General features: G+C 31.6%; 1 protein-coding gene across 12 annotated transcripts in view; it reads right to left on the minus strand.

Annotated features, from left to right (window-relative positions):
* The window catches only part of LOC124954893 (prolyl 4-hydroxylase subunit alpha-2), a 183,416-nt gene that overhangs the window by 103,796 nt on the left and 61,240 nt on the right, over positions 1-18,380 (minus strand). For 5 of the 12 annotated variants that reach the window (XM_047508541.1, XM_047508532.1, XM_047508523.1 and 2 more), the window contains one exon: positions 17,015-17,233. The exons of the other annotated variants lie outside the window; for them this stretch is intronic. In XM_047508541.1, coding sequence (XP_047364497.1) covers positions 17,015-17,071 — 57 coding nt within the window. In that variant the 5' untranslated portion in view covers positions 17,072-17,233. The remainder of the gene's footprint in view (positions 1-17,014; positions 17,234-18,380) is intronic. 12 annotated transcript variants of the gene reach the window in all.

The following is an 18,380-nucleotide window of genomic DNA, read 5'->3' on the forward strand; positions in this document are numbered from 1 at the left end:
CCACTCTTCCTTTTTTTGGTTAAAGAATATATTCGCTATTTAATTTAATGCGGGGTTTACCAATATCGATGCGTCCATTCGATCTCGCTGCTTTTTGAACTCTGCCCCGTTATCGGATTCCCGAGAGTCGATCTTCTTTCTATTTTGCTACATGACCCAATCAACCGACGACACGTTTAGAAGCTTTCATGAAGAAAGCACGTGATCAACCGTCGCGAAGAGAATGTCTTTTGACAAACGAAATAATATCACGCAGAAACAACAGAAAAAGCGTAAATACAATCAGGCACATTATACCTGGCCTATAATTATATTCTAATATTATATATAATCTAAATCTTTCCTACAATATAAATCAATTTTTTTTTCAAGATTATATAGTGTTATAAAACGTTCGTGGATCTACGTTTTAATATCTTTTTTTCTGATTTCTACTAATAGAACATATTGATTGATCGTTTAAACTGGAGACACCTTGTATAATAATTGTGTACGTATGTATACTCTTGCACGTCAACATTGTCACTTTTAAGTAAAGTATGCAATTGTAATTAATTCTATATATCTCTGTCAGTGTGCGTTGCATTTTATAGAGAAATAATGATGATTCGAATGAAATATGTAATGGCAAATTTATATTATATGCATCAAATATCGAAATTATTAATTAATCAGATGAAAAATAATTTTAAATAAGACATGGAATTATAATTAATAATCGAGATTTATTGTATCCTATAAGTTAATAATGTAACGATCCGAATGACAAATGACAAATGTTTATTCCGTAGCAAGTAGCAGGATATTATTATTATTATTATTATTACTATTATTATTATTATTATTATTATTATTTTTATTATTATTATTATTATTATTATTATTATTATTATTATTATTATTATTATTATCAAATAAAATAAATTATTCATTATTTTGCTTTTCATTAATGAAATAAAATCTCTATTTCGTAAATAAATAAAACGAAATTTTTTTTTTTTTAATATTATATATACGCTTATATATCCAGATCGCACAACAAATCCGATGTATCGTTACTTTAAGGGAGAGAAGGGAAAAACTTGTAATAAATATTAGGAAAAAAGATTTAGAAAAGAGGCTCATTTGTTCTACCTACCATCCCTTATGCGAGAACAGAGCGAAAGAGAGAAAGAGAGATTCAAGAATCGTCAAACGATTTCTAGACGAGGTATGGAATCGAACGAATATATTTTTGTCTTTTCTTCATTTTTTTACAATAGCGAAGAAAAGTATCGACCAGAGGCTTTTTACTTTCTAGAACTGACGAGTACAACTCTTCACGAACCTACAACGATTCCAAACAACGAATCCAAGAACGATTCGTGACGGTTTTTCTCGAAGATAAAACGTCGAGTTGAAAATCCGCACGAGCGAACGTTGCATGCACCGTGAAAACTCCGCGAATACTACCGATAGCTGTCTTCCGGACAAGAGGCTTCTTAACCATTGGATGCTACAAGGGGAACTCGTAAAGGATAAGATCTGAATCTCGATCTAAATCGTAAGGGAAGCCAATTCGGTTTATCTCCGTTCTTTTGAAACTTCGACTTCTACGATTTTCATTCGATTTTCTTTCTTTTTTCCTCTTTTTCTTTTAATTTGTTTTTATGTTCGAACATAGCTATCGACGTTTAATAACAACAATTATTTTATTACAGAGAAATGATTTTCGGAATAATTGATCTTATTCTCTTTTAACACTAGATTTACGGGACCCGTCGATTCGACGGATTTCAAATTTTAACCATTTTGTATCGTAAATTAATCATTTCATTCAAAGAATTTATACACACAATTATTTTTTTCCTAAGCCTTCTAAATTTTGAAATTTGTATGTAGTATACTTATCTCTACGTAACCCGTCAAATTGACGGGCTAGCTGATAAAAGAGAAAAGTCGATTGTATGGCCTGAGTTTTAGTCTTTGACTTTATCTTTAACTTTTTGTCTGAAATCGCTTATCTTATCGCCGAAGAAACCTCTAAAACAAGAAGCAATGTTCAGTATGATTGTTGCAGTGATCGAGTGAGAACGTTTTTTAAAAAAAGTGTGTAAAATTTTCCTTTATTGTAGACAGTCTCCGTTTATCGTATTTACAATAAGGTAATTGAATTTGGGCACAGTATTTTTTTATTCTGACCAATCCCCCTTCTTTTCTATTACGAGTAAATCCAGGAGATATAATAAAATATTGAACAAAATTGTCAACATCAATGAAAATTATTCTGAGAATATTTCCGAAGAAGATCAGCATGAATTAGACCAAAGCGAAGATGAGAGTGAAAGTTCTAAATATACTGAAAGTGGAGAGATAGAAGGATCTTCGGATAGTGAAGAGGAAAATTTCTTGAAAATGTATCGTAACAAGAAAAGGATGCGTATTCTTTCCAGTTCTGACTCCGAGAATGAGAGGACGAGCATTCCAAGCACATCCCAAAATGTAATGAGTGAAATTGAAATTGCAGTTAACGGGACACAGTGGATAAAACTAAAAGCAGACGGATCTGGGGTGTAGGACGCCCGTTCGTATGATATTCAAAGATATCGCAGAGCCTACTGGCTACGCCAAGAAAAATATTATGTTGAGTTGTGTAACTAGTGCTTTCGAATTAATAATTGACAGACACATAATGGAACACATAAAAGATTGTACTGAAACGAAGGCACATCGAGTTTTGAAAAAAGACTAGACAATCATAGTTGCTGAGTTACGTAGTTTTCTAGGAATTCTATATGCCTGGAGCGCATATGAAGCGAGATCATTGAAAGCTTCTTATTTATGGTCGAAAAAATGGAGACCCGCTTTTTTCGCAAACACAATGACCAGAGAAAAATTTACAAAAACTCTGATATTCATACGCTTTGACGAAAAAAAACCAACGATACGAAAGATTACAAACAGATAAATTTGCGCTGATATCCGAAATATGGAACAGATATATAAGTAATAGCTAGACTTGTTATAAGCCATATGAAAACATATCGATAGATGAACAATTATTTTCAACGAAAACTCGATGTAGGTTTATGCAATATATGCTATACATGTTATCATTTCTGTGATAATTAAAAAAAAAAAAAGCTTTTTACTTATTAATAATTTATTTAAACGTAAAACCTAAGATTGTTCAATTCAGACTTAACTCGAATACATCAATTTTTTAAAGAAAATGAATATTTTCGTTTATCCGTCAAATTAACGGGTACTCCTAGAGATAGGTATATAAGAAACTCATAAACCTAGTATATAAGAAGCTCATAAACCTAGTGTTAATTACAAATCTTCGATCGAACAGTGTTTGTACAAAGATCTATTCGTCTTATTAATTTTTACGAAGGAAAATGTTGATATTTTTCGAAAATGTTAAATTTTTAATATTTTGCAATAGTTAGTCAAAAAGAAAACGATACAATCACGAAAAAAAGACGAGCTCTATGAGTTTTTATCGAAGACATTCACTGAAAGAAGAAAAATGAAAATAAAGATTTCATTGTCATGTACTCGCGCAAATAGCAAAAGAGATCAAAATATAAAGGAACAAAAATGTTTTTTTTGATAAGAAAAATGCGATAATGACCGAGCTGATCCGATTCGATCCCAGAATTATTTTGTATGCCGAACGAGAGTGCTCGTTTCAATAAAACCAATTGTGTCTATTGTAGCCGACCGCGATCGATGCAAAACGAATTATCGATAACGGAGTTGTAGGGGGGAGGGGAAGAAAAAAGAAAAAAATAACGGAAGAGCAATCAGGATGCTGGCTCGTCAACGCTATTATTCGGCTTTTTTCCCGATTCTATTCCGTTTATTCGATAATTACCGTTTAATCGTATATCGTATTAATAAAAACAAAAAAACAAAAAAAAAAAAAGAAAGAAAAAGATACAAAAAGAACGACAGAAAGAAAGAAAGAAAATTGCCAATAATGAGATAAATCCGATAACGTCACGTCTGCATTTCGATGTATTTCATTTATCGATTCGATTCAATCAATTCCTTTGGATTCAAAGGAGTATTTCATTCGTTCTCATTGAAATTTTTCTTTTGGAAATCATCGATGTAAATAAATTTATTTGACAATTTTGCAATGTTAACGTAATGTCTATTGGACGTGAAAAGTTAGGGGTCAAAGTATAATAAAACAAAAAGTACAGTAAATATGAAACGTGAAACAATCTTGATAAAAAAAAAAAAAAAAAATTCCACAACGAATGAAAAAATTAATGGGAAAAGGAAGGAAAAGAAAAAGAAAGTAAAAGAAAAAATAAAAAAAAATTAATTAGCTGGCAAATGTGAAAAAAAGAAGTAAAACTTATCTCGTGAATATACGTATTGGAACAAGAAACTTACAAAGAGGACTCGAACGCGAAACGAGCGTTAACGTTAAACGAAAGAACTATAAAAATGAATCACCATAGATGAGAACGGTACGATCTGAAATTCCAAAGTTCCATGTGGGAGGGAGCCCAAACGGTTGTGCGCGCGTTAGAATTTCATTTAAACTTCGAAATTTGCGTGAGTGCGAAACTTCGTAATTACGAGGTCGGATAAAATCATTGCAATTTATGCGCAATTACATATTTCAAGAAAAAGGTAACGTCGGAAGAGACTCTAAGAGAATTTCTCTTGCCACTCTGAGAAACGGAGAATTTAACTTTTCGATAACCTTGCTTTCGTAAGATAAAAAGAGAAAGATTGAAAAACATACATACATACATACACAGAGAGAGAGAGAGAGAGAGAGAGAGAGAGAGAGAGAGAGAGAGAGAGAGAGAGAGAGAGAGGGAGAGAGAAAGAGAGAGAGAAATGATTGACAAGAATCTACTCGATTTAACATTAATATTTTTTAATTTTATTTTTTGTATTCTCATCATCATCGACAAAATCTAACGATAAGGCGATTATTTGCCTTTCCGAAAAAAAAAAGAAAAAGGAAATAAAAAAAGATTTTATCGGCAATTTAGCAATCGAAATATCGTTCATGCCTAAGCGATCACCAAAAAAACTCAGGGTTTTTATTTCCAATTCTACGATAAATTGACGATCAAATGCAACGAGACTATCTTTCACTTCGCTGGCAATATGGACAACATATCGCGAATGCGTTAAACGCGTACGAGTAATATGTTGTAACAATCATTTTCTCTCTCTCTCTCTCTCTCTCTCTCTCTCTTTTTCTTTTTTATTATAAAATCGAGACCTATCTCTCGCAAATAATACCTCTCGATACACATATGTATAATACATTTCAGATTTCCACTGAGATTTGATAAATATCTCTGTATTAACCTTTATATATATATATATATATCGTTTATATTCAGATTCATTTAATGCAAGCAATGATCTTGTTGTATATGTTTTTCTTGTTTTTTTTCCTCCAATGATAGCTTTCGACACTCCGTAGTTTTCGATAATCCGTTCGATTATATTTAAGTATTATTTTATAGTTTCAAAATAAATAATGAATGTTATGCATTGATAAGCTCTCCATTAGCACGTTAGTTATAACTTCACGTTTAAACATGGAAGGTATAACATTTCCTTTTATTGGAGATAACAAATTTTGTTCGAACGTTGAGTTAAAAAAAACCAGAGCTAATGCTGTATTTTACGTAAAAATTCGAAAAGAGAAACGGCGATAGTTTCATGTGCAACGTGAATTTACGTTCGTTTTTCTTCTTTTTATTTTTTTTTTTTTTTATTTTTTTTTTTTTGAACGCCATGAACACGAAATAGGAAAGAGAGAGAGAGAGAGAGAGAGAGAGAGAGAGAATGAGTCAGAAAGAAGTCGAATCGTGCTGGTTCTATTACGAGTCTACCGAACAATTTTCGTGAGTAATTTTTATGACAGAAAAAAGAGAAAGAGATAAAAAAATGAAAGAGAAGTGATAAGAAGAAAACAAATGAGTAATAAAGAAAAAAAAATAAAATAAAGGAGAGAGAGAGAGAGAGAGAGAGAGAGAGAGAGATAGAAGAGAAAAAGAAGCGGCGGATTCATTTCCGACATAATCGTAAGAGCTGCTTCGTATCACGTGACGACTAATGCAATTTCCTTGTAAGATGTATAAGCTAACAGGAAAAACCTGAGAGAGAAAGAGAGAGAGAGAGAGAGAAAAAGTGGCGAGGGGATGAGAAGGGTGAGAGGTTGTAGAAAATTCAAAGGTTGAGAAAACGAAAGCAAGAATAAAGTAGAACGAATCCACTTGTTCTATGCTAATTTCGATGACATGTTATCGTTTTCGTCATGTGAATCTCATAATCGTATTAACTCGAAGTATTTTTCTGTCTCTTCTCTCTCTCTCTCTCTCTCTCTCTCTCTCTCTCTCTCTCTCTCTCTCTCTCTCTCTCTCTCTCTCTCTCTCTCTCTCTCTCTCTCTCTTTCTTTGTGTCTCTCTTTTTCTAATAAATCTTTGATTTCCATGAATTTTTCTCAAAAATGATAACATTATAGATAAGATGAAATTAATTCATGAAAAAAGATATTTGTAAAAAAAATTTATCGTTTGTAATTTTATATTTGTAAGAAAAAAAAAAAACGAAAATCAAAACAAAACAACAACAACAAAAAAATAGAAATCTAATCCAAAGCCAAAAAAGTTTATTCGATATTATTATTCATACTACAAAATAGCAAAAAGTACGGGCTTTTGCAGAACGAGGTACTGATGTGTGTCAGTAGAATTATTGATTTTTCAAAACTGGCAAATGTTGACGCTCACTTCACACGTATTGATAAACATGCGAATGAAAGGATTCATTCTCAATACGAAGCAAAATCATTCATTCGTCATAGAACGTATCGGATAAAAAGCTGTGGCGTGAAAGGGGATTCCAGTGGATCGAAAATAAAAAAAAAAAAAAAAAAAAAAAAAAAAGCGGGGAGAGAGAAAAAATAGAAGAAACAGAAAAAGAATTAAAAATAAAGAAAACGAGAAAGAAAAATCGAACACATATTGAAAGATCGAACACCCTCGGCTCTCTTTCGCGATATAAGCTGTGTGCGAAAGTAAAGATAAATTAAAAACGTTGGATTTGAACGAGAGAACGCATCTCTGATCAATTTACTCGCCACAAAATCCTTTCAATTCTTTTTTCCTTGTTTAGCTGACCACCGTTCACGCTTCATCAACACGATAACTCAATAGCGATTCAGCATTTTGTTCGTTATACCTTAAAGAAACACATTTTTTTCTTTTATTCTACAATGCCAAGTACGATTTTCCGCGGCCAGTGGTCAGATAACTAAAATTGAAGGCGACAAAAATTTGTTCATTGTTCTTTAAATCTAATTAGTAAGTCGAAAATTTTCAGGGTAGTACTTGAAAAACTACCTAAACCTCCCGCTCGCTTATTTTTAATTGAAAAAATTCTACTGATGTTCTTTCATTTGGTGCATATTTTGAACAAACACGATATCCTTTGGAAATAAAAAGAAGAAGAAAAAAGAGAAAAGAGAAAAAATAAATAAATTTTATATGAAATTATTTCCTCCAGAGATATTATTTTTCTTTGCGTAACATCTTTCACGATATTGTTCACGATTTGATGTAAGCTCTTTGAGGAAAAAAAGAAAAAAAGAAAAAAAAAAAAAAAGAAGAAAGAATAAACAAGCTTATAATTAGTCAAAGTTTTTCACGAATTTCTTAAAATTTTTGGACTCTCCCAATGGCGAACATTTATACCACGTCGTCATCGTGAAGGATGGCAGACGTAAAGAGAGAATTAGCATAAGACTGAAATTTATTGTCATGGCCGTTTTTCACTTCCCTTTCTACTCTCTCTCTCTCTCTCTTTCTCTTTCTCTCTCTCTCTCTCTCTCTCTCTCTCTCTGTTTCTCTCTTTTTCTTTCTCTCTCTTTCATCAAGAACGTTCTCGGTCTCGACGATGGTAATAATCTCGTTTTATAAGCAGCTTCTGGCTCTCTTATTGATGTACATTTGTACTTTAAGCGGTAGAAACCCCTTTGTAGTCACCGGCCTGGAAGTAGAATCGACCGTTTTCTCGTCTCTCTCGTTCCTCTCACTCTCTCCCTATCTATCTCTTTTTCTCTTTCTTTCTTCCTTAGTTTCCCATTCTAACTTTTACGGTAATATCATCCTGAAAGTAGCTACCTTCTCTTCCTTTCTCTCTTCCTCATCCTCCTCTCGTATCTCTATCTCCTTTCTACGCTCTCTCCCTCTCTCTCTCTTTCTCTCTTCCTCTCTCTCCTTTCTACGCTCTCTCCTTTCTACGCTCTCTCCCTTTTTCTCTCCCCCCCCCCTCTCTCTCTCTCTCTTTCTTGATTTACATTTATACTTGAGCCATATTTTCTTACCCACTTTCCTCGCTCATTTTCTTCTCTTCTTCAATTCCCTCCTTCCCACCCCTCTAACGCCCACCATCTACCCCCGCGGCATCCGATCGATCTTTATCCCGCGTCTCAAACGGATGAACCTTTTCAAAAAATTGTCACCCTCTATAAATTTACGAGCGAGTATAATCGATCGGGTTGTCGTAAATCTTAAAAAGATCGTGAATTTTCGTTAGATTGATCGCTTCGACGGTAAACGTACTTCATTATATAAATGATGTTAATAATGACTAAGCATAATAAGTAAAATAAAAACTTTTGGAACGTAAAGTAAGTCGTCCGTCTACGTTCCACTAAAAAGATTAAACATCAATCTGGCTTTAAACATTCTCCTTTTTTGCAGATATCCATTACGTATATACATTATTATGTAAAAGTACGTTATTATACAGGCTATACCATTTAAATTGACCGCCATAAATACCTTTGTTATTTTTTGAATGATATAAGAATATGTTTCGAGATAAAAATTGTTTTCTTTAAAAGGGGAAAATACAATGATATGGAAATTTTTTATTTAGAGGTATTTCCTTTTTCCTTTTTTTTTTTTTTTGAGAAGATATATTTTGTATATGTAACATATTATGATAGCTCATAAAAAAATCATTTCGGAGGATACCATTTTTTTTCTTTTTTGACAAATGAATGAAATGTATAGTGTAGTCTTAAACTCATGCGTTTTAAAACGGATGATAAACTTTTTTAAAATCATGTATATCATTACATGCATAAATCATGGAAAAGGTTCAAAATAAGGTATTTGCAATATATCGAAACTTAGACATACCAGCAGTAAGAAACTGCGATATTCAATTTAAAATAATTTAAAATTAAAAAAAAAATTATCATGTTATAAATTACAGACTAAATACTTATATAAGAGTATCTTAATTGACTAATAATTGTCACTTTTTTTTCTTTTTTATAAAACCCCGTATCTTATCGTAGATAGTTATCACTATCGTTATAATACGATACCCTTAGAAATTTCTCATAATCATGCACCGAGATAAAACACAAAGCGACGTAAAAAAAGAAGAAAAGAAAAAGAAAAACGCTTCGCTGGCATCAGTAGTGGTTCTTCCATATCCAACGAGCTTCTCACCTCGGGCGCGTCGCCATTTATTAGCGAGGGAGAAAAACGACGAGGGAAGGGTCAAATCCCGTCGAAATATCCACGAATTGAAGATCGGTGGAGAAAATATCTGAGCGAAAGAGGGACGCTTCATCTACTTCTCTCTGTCTTTCTTTTTCCTTTACCCTCGTCCCTTTATCCTCCTTTATCCCAGCATCGCATTGTGTGCGTCCCATTGTATGTCGAGTCTGTAGGGGTGGCGACGAATTCTCTTTTTCTCTCTCTCTCTCTCTCTCTCTCTCTCTCTCTCCTTTCTTCCAATTTTTGTTCCCTTTTCTCTCACGCAGGAGGGATGATTTCGTCAGGGATTTCGAAAGATGCAAGAGGAGGGTGCGTTTACGTCCAAGGGTACCTCGTTAGTGTCGAGAACCACCACTACTACCGTTACCATTACCAATACCGATACTATACTGTATTCGCGTTCGTGCTACCAACGATATCAGCGTAGTCTACAGTTGCCCTCCCTTCCACCCTCGCACGTTTTTCCCTTACGAAGAACCAAGTTGTAACGCGTCGCATAAGTGGTGCCATTCGTAAATTTAGCTCGTCGGAAAGGCGGTCTTTTAGGTGGATGTACGTGGAAGAAAAAGAAAGAGAGAGGGGGAGGAAGGGAGAGAGAAATAACTGCAATAGAATTTTTTTTCAATTTTTTTCATAAACATTATCATCCATAATTTATTATAAACTCTTCTTCTCTCCTCTTTTTTTGTTTCGTTTTGTTTTAAATACGAAACATCTATTAAATAAAATTTATTGTTGTATCTTTATATCTTACTGAAAACGTGAATATTTCTTAAATATTTAAATAAGATTCTACATGTTTGATTTTATTAAAAAAGTTTTTACCTTTTGTTTATTATAGGCTTCTTGTAAAATAATCCATAATGAAATTCTTTTAATGTAATAAGAAGAATTAAGATGGAATTGCAAAAACGCTGTACGTTTAATCATGTGAAAGATAAATTCCATCAAGATCATTATCGAATTTTTCTACTCCTTTGGAAATTCTTCTCATCCTTAATTTAACGATGAGTAACGATGACTTCATATTATATATATCGCGATAATTAAAATCTCTTTTGCGGTATAATCTATCCATGTCTGTTTATCTGTAGCATTGTTTAGTGACTGTCAATTACCAAAACCGAATAAATATACTCTTCTCAAGTAATTTAACTTCCGGTTACGCAGAGATCCTTTGGAGAGACCAAAGAAAGAGAGTGAAAAGAGAGAGAGAGAGAGAGAGAGAAAGAGAGAGAGAGAGAGAGAGAGAGAGAGAGAGAGAGAGAGAAAAGAAAATAGTGGGAAAGAAAGGAAAGGATCGACGGCTAGGAAGAACTCGCAGGACTGTTCAATTTCATTTATCTTTCGGAGATATACGAAGATATACGAGCACGGTATGACTTGACTCGCTGAAAGCAATCGTGACGTTCAAGCTTCCGCCTCTCTAGTAGTACTATTAACTAACTTTTCTCGTATACATGACTCCTAATTAAGATTAACCGTTGAGCCACCTTGATAAGAAGGTTACGTGCATTCGCATTTAAACTTTTTTAAATAGTACATTTAGTTTAGAAATTACACGACATGACACGTCATTATTTTAATTTTTTTTAATTGAGTCGAAGAATTATAATTGGCTTTACTTTCCCTCTCTCTTTTTCTCTCTTCCTCTCTTCCTTTCTCTCTCTCTCTCTCTCTCTCTCTCTCTCTCTCTCTCTCTCTCTCTCTCATGATTTTTAAGATTCTTATTCGTACATACAAAGATTTATTTAAAATTTTTCAGAATTTGCGAATTCTAATTAACGAATTAACATTATTTTCCCAATCGAATAGATTTATACGTGTAGAACAAATTGGTTCTCTAATTAACCGCGTGTTAATGTAAATTTCGTGGTCTTCGAACTCATGTCAGACTTGTACCGGTTGATTTATTTAGGAGACATATGCACGAATCCGACGAAAACTCGTTCGAAAAATCTTTTTGAGTCGATACACGATACACTCCATGACAGAGAATTCTTAGAAAATTTCTGAGAAAAATACAATTACAAAAAAATTACATCTAACCCGAGCATCGTAAAAATCGTGTCCCTTGAGATCACGCCGAACGGTTGGCGTAAGTAACATGAGAAAAGTTGAAGCACTTAGTTCAGTCCATTTAATTAGAGACACGCAGTGACAGAGATTCGCGATGAACAAAGTTATAATTAATTAAAAAAGTAATCTAGCAGCAGCGTAACATTGTGAGAAAACGTACAGAAACTCGGTCTGGTTTCATCGAGAAATCGTCGAAACGAGAGATTAATTGACGCGCTGGACGAATGTAAAAGAGAGAAAAAGATGAACGGACAGACTAACAGATAGAAAAAGTGACGGAAAACGAACGAAAAAAATTTTTCGTCCGTAATACGAATGAAATTAAATTCTATTAAAAAAGCAACATTGTCTGCTTTGATAAAAAAAGGCAAAGAGGAAAATAGAGAAAGTTTTGTACGATGAAACCGTTGTAAATAACATAGGATATTACATAACTGAAGTACCGTCGAATAAGTATGGTTAACGAAAAAAGAAAAAAAAAAAAAAAAAGAAAAGAAAAAAGAACGAAAAAGAAAAAAATGAGAAAAATATATTTCGTGCTGAACCGCAAGTTATGCTGCGTCGTGATCCAAAACATAAAAACGTTTCTCGTTAACGTTTTAAGACCCGAGTCGAAATATTCACGAAATAACGAAAGGTTTCCAAATGTAATAAAATACGAAGGAAAATGGTGATTGGTTCTGCTTTCGGTGTTCGATCCAGCAAAAGAGGTTTACGCCTGTTCAATACGAAAAAGAAGTTTTATTTTAAAGATACAAAAGTTCAGAGCGTTTTATGCAATTATTGTCCATAAATTTATCTAATCTGATTAAGCCAATGTTTCGGCATAGGTAGTCATTAAAAGATGTTAGATTAATTGTAAATAAATAATTAATAATCTGTCAATCGGGTTTGATCATTGCATTATTTTTGTTAGTTAATTGATTATAAAAAAAAAATATATTGGTAAGGATAGTTAACAGAGTTGTTGGAATTCTTTCTTTCTTAATTTATACTTTTAAAATTGCACGACACAGTCGTGAAATTAAAGCCATAGTTCTCTAGCAATCTATCAACCAACTTCTATATTTGTAAAATTTAATTTGTATTTTCATTTTAAATAATTTAATATATTACAATTTTCTTATATATATATATATTAATCACAAGTGAAAGGCAATAAAAATTATAAAAGAACGATAAAAACTACGAACATTTGAAAAAACGTTATTATTCGTATGGAGACTTTTAAACGAATTTGAAAAATTTTATTTCTATTTAAATTTATAAGGAGTTAAAGGCTTTTCGAAATAAGTTTTGTAAAAAAGACACTATCCCTCAATCGTGGACTAAAAATTGGGAAGGTCCGTTAAAAAAGAGAAAAACAAGATTAAAAAAAAAATAAAGGGGAAGAGAAAAGAGACGACGGGGAGGGAAGAGGGAACAGGGTGAGAAAGATGGGCTCGGGAGATTTCTAATTTGCGGTCTCGAAACGTCCTTTGCTCAGGAAGGGTATGATGCTCGGATGCAGCGTTGATCGAAACACGAAAGTTCGCGATAAATCTCTCGCGAGAGCTGACGGAAGACACCAGGAACAGTCATTTCCGGGGCTTCCCTCTCCGGTTGCCGGTCTTCCTACTCACTCTCTCAGTCTCTCACTTTCTCCCTCCTTATCTTTCTATCTTTCTCTTTCTCTCTCTCATTTTTCGTCTAGAGAACGAAGAAGACGTATCGATCTTGCGTATTACGCCAATGGGATTGCTTTGTTATCGATGTAAAACAAGAACTTGCCTTGCTTGGAACCCTCTGACATGTCACGCGGCGCCTTCGAGGAAATAGAATTGTCAGAATCGACATTGAATTTAAACTCTGTCGCAAGGAGTTCAAATGTTCTCTTCTCTTCATTTCTCTCTCTCTCTCTTTCTCTCTCTCTCTCTCTCTCTCTCTCTCTCTATCTATCTATCTATCTATCTATCTATCTATCTATCTATCTCTATCTCTTTCTTATTCTATTTTTTCCCTATAAGAAGTCTATTTTCGTCTTTTCTCATATAAGAGTTAGTTCTCGTAATATACAATTTTTATCATGACACACTTGCAGAAATTTATTTGATGTAAAGGATAAAAATACAAAGAAATTTCATAAGATATAAATTATGGGAAATGTATGAAAAATAAAGAAACAAATATTGAAGAGAAAAAAGAATGAGTTAAAAAAAAAAAAAAAAAAAAAAAAAAGAAAAAAAATATTAATACAACTAATTTTTTTTCCTTTTTTTTTTTCGTGGACAAGAAACATATCAAAAATATTTACTTAACGTTACAATATTTTTTAATCATAATATTTAATTATGTAATGACATAATTATTTTTTTAGATGTATAGCCAGACAATATCTCGTCACAGGAAGTTTCCGCAATTGCTATTGACATTAAGTAGCTCAGAAATCTTGTTAATTATCACAAAGATAAGAACAATAAGGAACTGATTAGTCGAGCACCAAGTGGTCTGGATGTTAGATTTTACCGTAGAAAGGAACAATCGTGACTATGGTTGATTGTCCCTCCTTATTGAGAAAATCTTTTACGATGAACTTTAAGTTGAAGTTTTCTTTGAATTTTCGAACTTCCGACTTCTACACGAGAGATTTCAAGCTTGCAATACATTTATATATAACGGGAGAATGTATTAAATCTTATCGTTCTGTGAATATTATTTCACTTGTTCTTTAAAATTTATTTCGATAAAAATTATTTTCCTTTTATTTTTTTTAAATACACTAGTTCCATTTTTTCTTAATATATAATATAACTGAATATATATATACATATATATATATATATATATATATATATATATATTAAATATATATAATATGTATATGTTAAATTTAACACGGGAGAGAACGCAATAAATCTCATCGTTCCGTGAAAATTATTTAATTTGCTCTTTGAAATTTATTTCTGCAAATATTATTTTCCTTTTATTTTTTTTTTCCAAATATACTAATTCCATTTTTTTTCACTTTCCCCTCCATTATTATTCTCAGATTGAGTCGTTTAGTGCCATTTTGGGTAATATTTTTCATAAAACATTTGTTTTCAAATGTTACCTCTTTTTTTTTCATCGTAAGAATTTTTTCAACATCAAATCGATTTATTTATATATCGATTGATCCTGGGTTATCTTTCTATTTCTTCTTCAATGAATAATGGAGTTTAATATTATCTTCAAAACAACTCTGCAGCGTGATTCAATTTGAAAAATAAATCCGTCGATATTTTAAATAAATAGGAATCTCGGATACGTATATCAATCGCTATTTGATTCCTATCGAAAAGTCCAATTTTATTCTTTATTCTGTTTATAAAACGCTGAGTCGTCAGAACTCTGGTTTCCAATTTATAATCCACTACGGTGCTTTATGTTCCAGGACGTTTAGACTTTATTTTCAGTTCTGCCTTTCTCTTTCTTTCTCTTCGAGTTTCCTTTTCTATCACTCACTCGTTTAACGATCCTGAAAATGACAAGCGTCAAACTATTTTCTTACGCTTGAATTTTCCTTGGAAAAATTTTACCTTTCCATCATACGACAAATTTTGACATTTTGACATTTTGACTTCGCTGATAAGAAAGTTTTTCTTTATCGAAAAACAATATCTTTCCAATCTTATAAATTTTTATAAATCTATAACACGTCGTAACGATGTCCATATAATATATAATAGTTTCAAAATAATACTATTCAAACAATCTATTACGTTATACAATGTCATAATCATAACATTGAATATTTATATAATCATAATATTTAATATTTTACAGATATATATTATCATTTATATAATATCCGAATGATTTTATTAATTTTGACAACTCTCAAGTCAAGTGCTGATCATTGGTCATTGATAACTTTATTTATATATTTTTTCAATATAAAAATCTGATTTTATTCATTTGATTTTTATAGACTAATTATTTCATTGAAAGAACGAATTTCTTTTATAATAAAGTAGTATAGGTTGAGAACCTTGTCGATCGAACGAATTTACGATCGACGAATGTTCACAAAGCTACTACATTCTTGAAAAGTTTGGAAAAGCTTGGGGATTTTCTTCCTCCTCCAGTTTTTTATTCTTTCTTTTTTGTCGACACTTTAGATAAGCTGCCGTGCGTGATGTGTCAATAATTTATATAGGTCAACGCTCGTTGATACTACTATATGTAGTTTCAATGTATGAGAAGAGAAAATAAATGTCTATACATTCTCTCTCTTTCTCTCTCTCTCTCTCTCTCTCTCTCTCTCTCTCTCTCTCTCTCCCTCTCTCTCTCTCTCTCTCTTCTTGTCCCTGCATAATTCTATGAAGCTAAAAATATTATTCAAGATATAGCAACTGATCTACTTCGCAGCATAGTATTTTTTACTTTAAAAATCTGTTAGATTATTTATATAAATTATAAAGGCAGGTACATAATATTGTCAGTGTACTAACAATAAAAATATCTGATATAAAATAGATTTCCAATAAACGTAAGACATCTACGCTAATCTATCCAGTAACCGTATAGATCGGTCATGTTTGTATAATGCTTTATAAATAAATAGCAATATATATTAACAAAAGAAAAAAAACGAAATAAGTGTGCAATTAAATTTTTTCCTTAAATATCTAACAAATTTTAGCAAGTCAAGATTGCATCAGTTGGTTCGAATAATAGATACAAATAAATTAGAATGAGTGCATATATTATAAATTTAAATGTTTAAAAATAGAAATATTTATTCAATGTGCACTTTTTAATAGTTCAACTTTATTTTAGCATACATCATAAATAAAATGTTGCTACAAATGTAATATACCTTTATTTAATATTAAATATATTTATTTAATTCTAAATTCGTACATTGTTTTAAAACACAAACTATTCGTTTTAATGCAAATATTTTTTTTTTATCAAATAAATTTTTTTTTATCAAAAAAATTTTTTTATTCAAATATTATTATTTTAAATAATTCCTTATTAAATGATATCTTTTTATTTTTATTATCTTTTTACTTTTTTATTGTCTTTCTTTGTTTTCTATTTGGACTTAAGCTTGTTATAATCTACGATAAAAAAAAAAAAAAAAAAAAGAAAGAAGGAAAAAGAAAATTATTTCTATTTATTTATTTATTTTTATGTTTTTCTTTTCTTTTTTTTTTTTTATATCGAAGAATCGAAAAGTCGTTCAAACGATACGCACGAAACCATAACCCCATCGAACAACTGTATCGTCAAGAATCTTTTTCTCTTCCCTACTCATTCCTTTATCTACTCAAAGGTATTCTCTCTCTCTCTCTCTCTCTCTTTCTCATTCTTCGTTCGCTCTGCACAAGGCTCGTGCTCGTTTCCTTCCTTCTCACCTTTTTTTTATTCTTCCTCTTCGTTGCTTCTTCCCCACGGAAACTCATTTTCCGCATCGGCAATCCTCGAAATTGTCGCGACTCCTTCTTCTCGGAAAGCACGAATTCGTTCGCGGGACTATTTTCGCACCGGAAATAGATACGTAAGGAGTTACTAGCGTGAAAAACGAAGGCTCGCGTCTTGAGATCGTTCTAGGTCATTTTCTTCACTGCGGAATTCTGCAATAACGCTTCTATATTAAAACGATGTTTTTTCTCTTTTTTCTTTTATGCATTTATTTTGTTGTTTCGTTTTCGTTTAATCTTTTAAAATAATATCACAAATTATATGAGATAAAAAATATAGAGTAATAGCGGAGTGAGAAGGCATTAAGGGTGAAATAACTTCATCTCATATTTTGTAGTCATATAGTCTAATTTTCAGATATTTCAAGATATTGATAGCACTAATAATTATTAATAAAACAAATAAATAACAATTTTGTACAATTTATAAACAATACTATCTGTTTGTTCTTAATTAAGAAATTAAGTAAGTTATTCATAATATAGATTTTCAATACCATCAAAAATTTCTTGATTGTTCTTCAAACTATCATTTATTTACAATTAATTAAAGAATAATGATTTTTTCTGAATAGAGTGCATTAATATAATACTTAAATGTTATGTTTATAATCGTATCATAAGATGTTATTGTAATATTATTGAAAAAACAAGCGACTTGTTACTTCCTGACTTCCGAGATAGATGGCTCCATATTTTTGGGGATAGTTAGCCCAACGTAAAATTATACATTGTTACATTTTTACGGAGTAAAATTGTTACATTGTTACATTTGACTGCTTACGGAGATATAGTGGACTTTTATTCTTTGTATTAATCATTTCTAATGATGAAAATTTATTATGCACTTTTTTAAATGAAGAATAACAAATAGAACAACGTGTGGTCTCATATAATTGAAGAAGATAAGAAATAAAATAAAGAACCATGATATATCTTACCTGGTTCTTTCCAAGCAATTAATAAAAAGATTCTTGTAATAAATATACCAAAGGCAATCCTAAATAAAATTAATCCAATTCTTAGTACGTCATTGAGTGTAGTTGAATAAATTAGAAAACATAGGAGACGTTTCAAGCGGCAAAATAACAAAGTTTATTAAAAATTCAGGACAAACCCAAATCTAAACATTTCCGTTACAGAAAATTCATCTTCGGAAGAAATTTGTTTATATTTTGTAATCTAACAATCTAAAGAAAGTTTGGAGAAAAAAAATAATGCTCAGGTACAGAGATAATTTGATTCGATGTGTAAGATGATATAATTGAATACACGAAGGACGTTCAACATTTTTTAATTT

The sequence above is a fragment of the Vespa velutina genome, chromosome 1, assembly GCF_912470025.1.
Source record: "Vespa velutina chromosome 1, iVesVel2.1, whole genome shotgun sequence".
NCBI lineage: Eukaryota > Metazoa > Arthropoda > Insecta > Hymenoptera > Vespidae > Vespa > Vespa velutina.